Source organism: Atta colombica, unplaced genomic scaffold (assembly GCF_001594045.1).
Source record: "Atta colombica isolate Treedump-2 unplaced genomic scaffold, Acol1.0 scaffold155, whole genome shotgun sequence".
NCBI classification, from domain to species: Eukaryota; Metazoa; Arthropoda; class Insecta; order Hymenoptera; family Formicidae; genus Atta; species Atta colombica.
The window spans coordinates 1,180,682-1,182,993 of record NW_017259245.1 but is presented as its reverse complement, the minus strand read 5'-3'; the positions used below and the strand labels follow the sequence as shown (position 1 = coordinate 1,182,993).

At 26.3% G+C, this 2,312-nt stretch overlaps 1 protein-coding gene across 1 annotated transcript in view; it reads right to left on the bottom strand.

The window, feature by feature from the left end:
* Positions 1 to 2,312, bottom strand: part of LOC108685736 (structural maintenance of chromosomes protein 2) — a 6,800-nt gene that overhangs the window by 3,839 nt on the left and 649 nt on the right. The window contains exons 2-4 of the mRNA XM_018190696.1: positions 1,552 to 1,974; positions 1,200 to 1,478; positions 22 to 795 (exon numbers count right to left, since the gene is read on the bottom strand). Coding sequence (XP_018046185.1) covers positions 22 to 795; positions 1,200 to 1,478; positions 1,552 to 1,974 — 1,476 coding nt within the window. The remainder of the gene's footprint in view (positions 1 to 21; positions 796 to 1,199; positions 1,479 to 1,551; positions 1,975 to 2,312) is intronic.

The following is a 2,312-nucleotide window of genomic DNA, read 5'->3' as shown; positions in this document are numbered from 1 at the left end:
TATATATATATATATACCCACCTTTCCACCTGCAGCAACTTCCAAGGCATACGCACTCCTTTTATCCTTTAAATCAATTAAGTTACATACAATACCTTTTACAGATTTTGTATTGAAAGTAGGTTCAGGATTTTGATACTGGAATTTCGTTCGAGGATGTCTCATCTCAAATTGATCTAGTTTCTCATGCAACGGTTTCATTTCTTCAATCAATTTAGTTTTTTGATTTATTAAATCTTCGAAATAACCATCTTTATAATTTAATTTTTGCAATTCATTTTCCAAACACTTTAATTCTTTTTCTTTCTTGTCTAAGTCCACATGATATTTTTTATATTCATTCTCAGTATTATGCATGTCTTTTTGTTTTTTATTCAACTGTTGCCTGTTGTGATTTAGTGTCATCTCACATTGTTTAAGTTCGGTTTGTGCTTGCGTTGCATTTTGTTTAGCATTTATTAATTGTTGTTCTAAGGTTGCATTTTCACCATCTTCACTCTCCAATAGACCTGCACTGATCTTCTGATACTTTTCTTGTGCCTCTAATACTGCTTCGGTATCTTTTTGGCACATTTCTTTCAAATTCTGGAAAACTCCTCCAACTTTCTCCAATTTTTGTTCTTTTAAAATAAGCGCATTTTTATCATCTGTTATATTAATCTTTATGTGCTCCATTGTTTTTTTCACAGCCTTAATATTTTCCTTATTACTGTTTACTTCAGCTGATAATTTGCATCGCTTCTTTTCTTGTTCCTGTAGATCCTGTTCTAAGGCTTCCAGCATAGTACCTTTTTCCTGTATTAAAAAACTATTAAAAGTTAATGACAATGTATTTTTTTACTATGTATTTTTTACTATGTATTTAACATTATTCATGCTAAATTTAATACTATTATTATTACATTATTATTATTACATTATTATATACATAAATATTGATATAAATAAAAATTTAATATAACTAAAATCACAATATATATCAAATATAAAAGCACAATGTATATCAATAAAGTTTTAGATTAGATGTATGTATTTAGTTTTAAGAATTATATTGTACGAATATTTTATTGTGGATATTGTATAAATTTGTATACAATATGAACATTTAAAAATTGTTTATATATAATAATTTAGCTTGCAAAGTAAAATTTGTACAGATCTATAATACAATTAAAAACAACAAATACAAGAAATCATACCGTTTCCTTTTTCTTTATTAATTCATCATATTTGACTTCTAGGTCTTTGATTTTTTCCTCACCAGCAGCTATGTCTTCTAACTTTGAATCTATTTTGTTTTGTACAATCTTAACGTTTTCTTCCATTTTTTTACTATTATTGGAAGTAGTAACATACTTCCAAGCAAGATGAATTTGTTTGCAGTGTTCAAGTTCTCTTTCTATTCCCTGAAATTCTACATATCTTGTTCTTTCTTCTTTTAATTTGTTTAACTTTGGACCTATTTCTTCTCTCAAAATCTAAAAAATATATAACAAATAAATATGAAAGACTGAAGATATCAGTTTGTCAAATGGTATATCAACAACATACAGTATTAATTTCTTTTAATTTACTATCCTTTTTTTCTATTGTGATTAGTGCCGATTGTTTCTTTTTTTCATACATTTTTGTTCCTGCTGCTTCTTCGAGCATAGACAGAATTTCTATTGGCTTCATATTCAATACTTTTGTTATTCTACCTTGCATAATTAAAAAATGTGGATTATTCACATTTAATTGGACAGAACAGAACAAATCCTGTACACGTTTATTCGGTGCATTTGTCCCATTGATCATGTATTTATTTTTACCACCGATCACTACTTGTCTTGTAATCACAATTTCTTCATGTTGTTCATAACCCATAGGAGATATCTCAGTGTCTCGATTATCAAAAGTTATTGTAACACTAGCTTTTTTTATTCCTGCTTGACCTGATTTGTAGACTAAATCTTGTAAAGAAGTAGCACGTACCTAAATTAAAACAATACTGTTAGTAATATAATTTAGTTAATAAATCATTTGCAATTTAACAATTATCACTACCATGTATAAATTAAATAAGAATAATTTTAGTTTAAAATTCAATAAAAAGAATAATGGTTCAAATAATAAACGCATATTCGCTTTTTATATTTTAATTTGTGAACATCTTGCGTAGTTATCGATAACATTTTTTAATTTATTATTTAACATTGAAAATGATCCAATAAGGATCAAAACATCTGTACAAAATTTAGATTGTTGATAAAAATAGTTTTATTTATAATAACTTTAATGATTCATAATCCTATATTATTTAATTTTAGTTT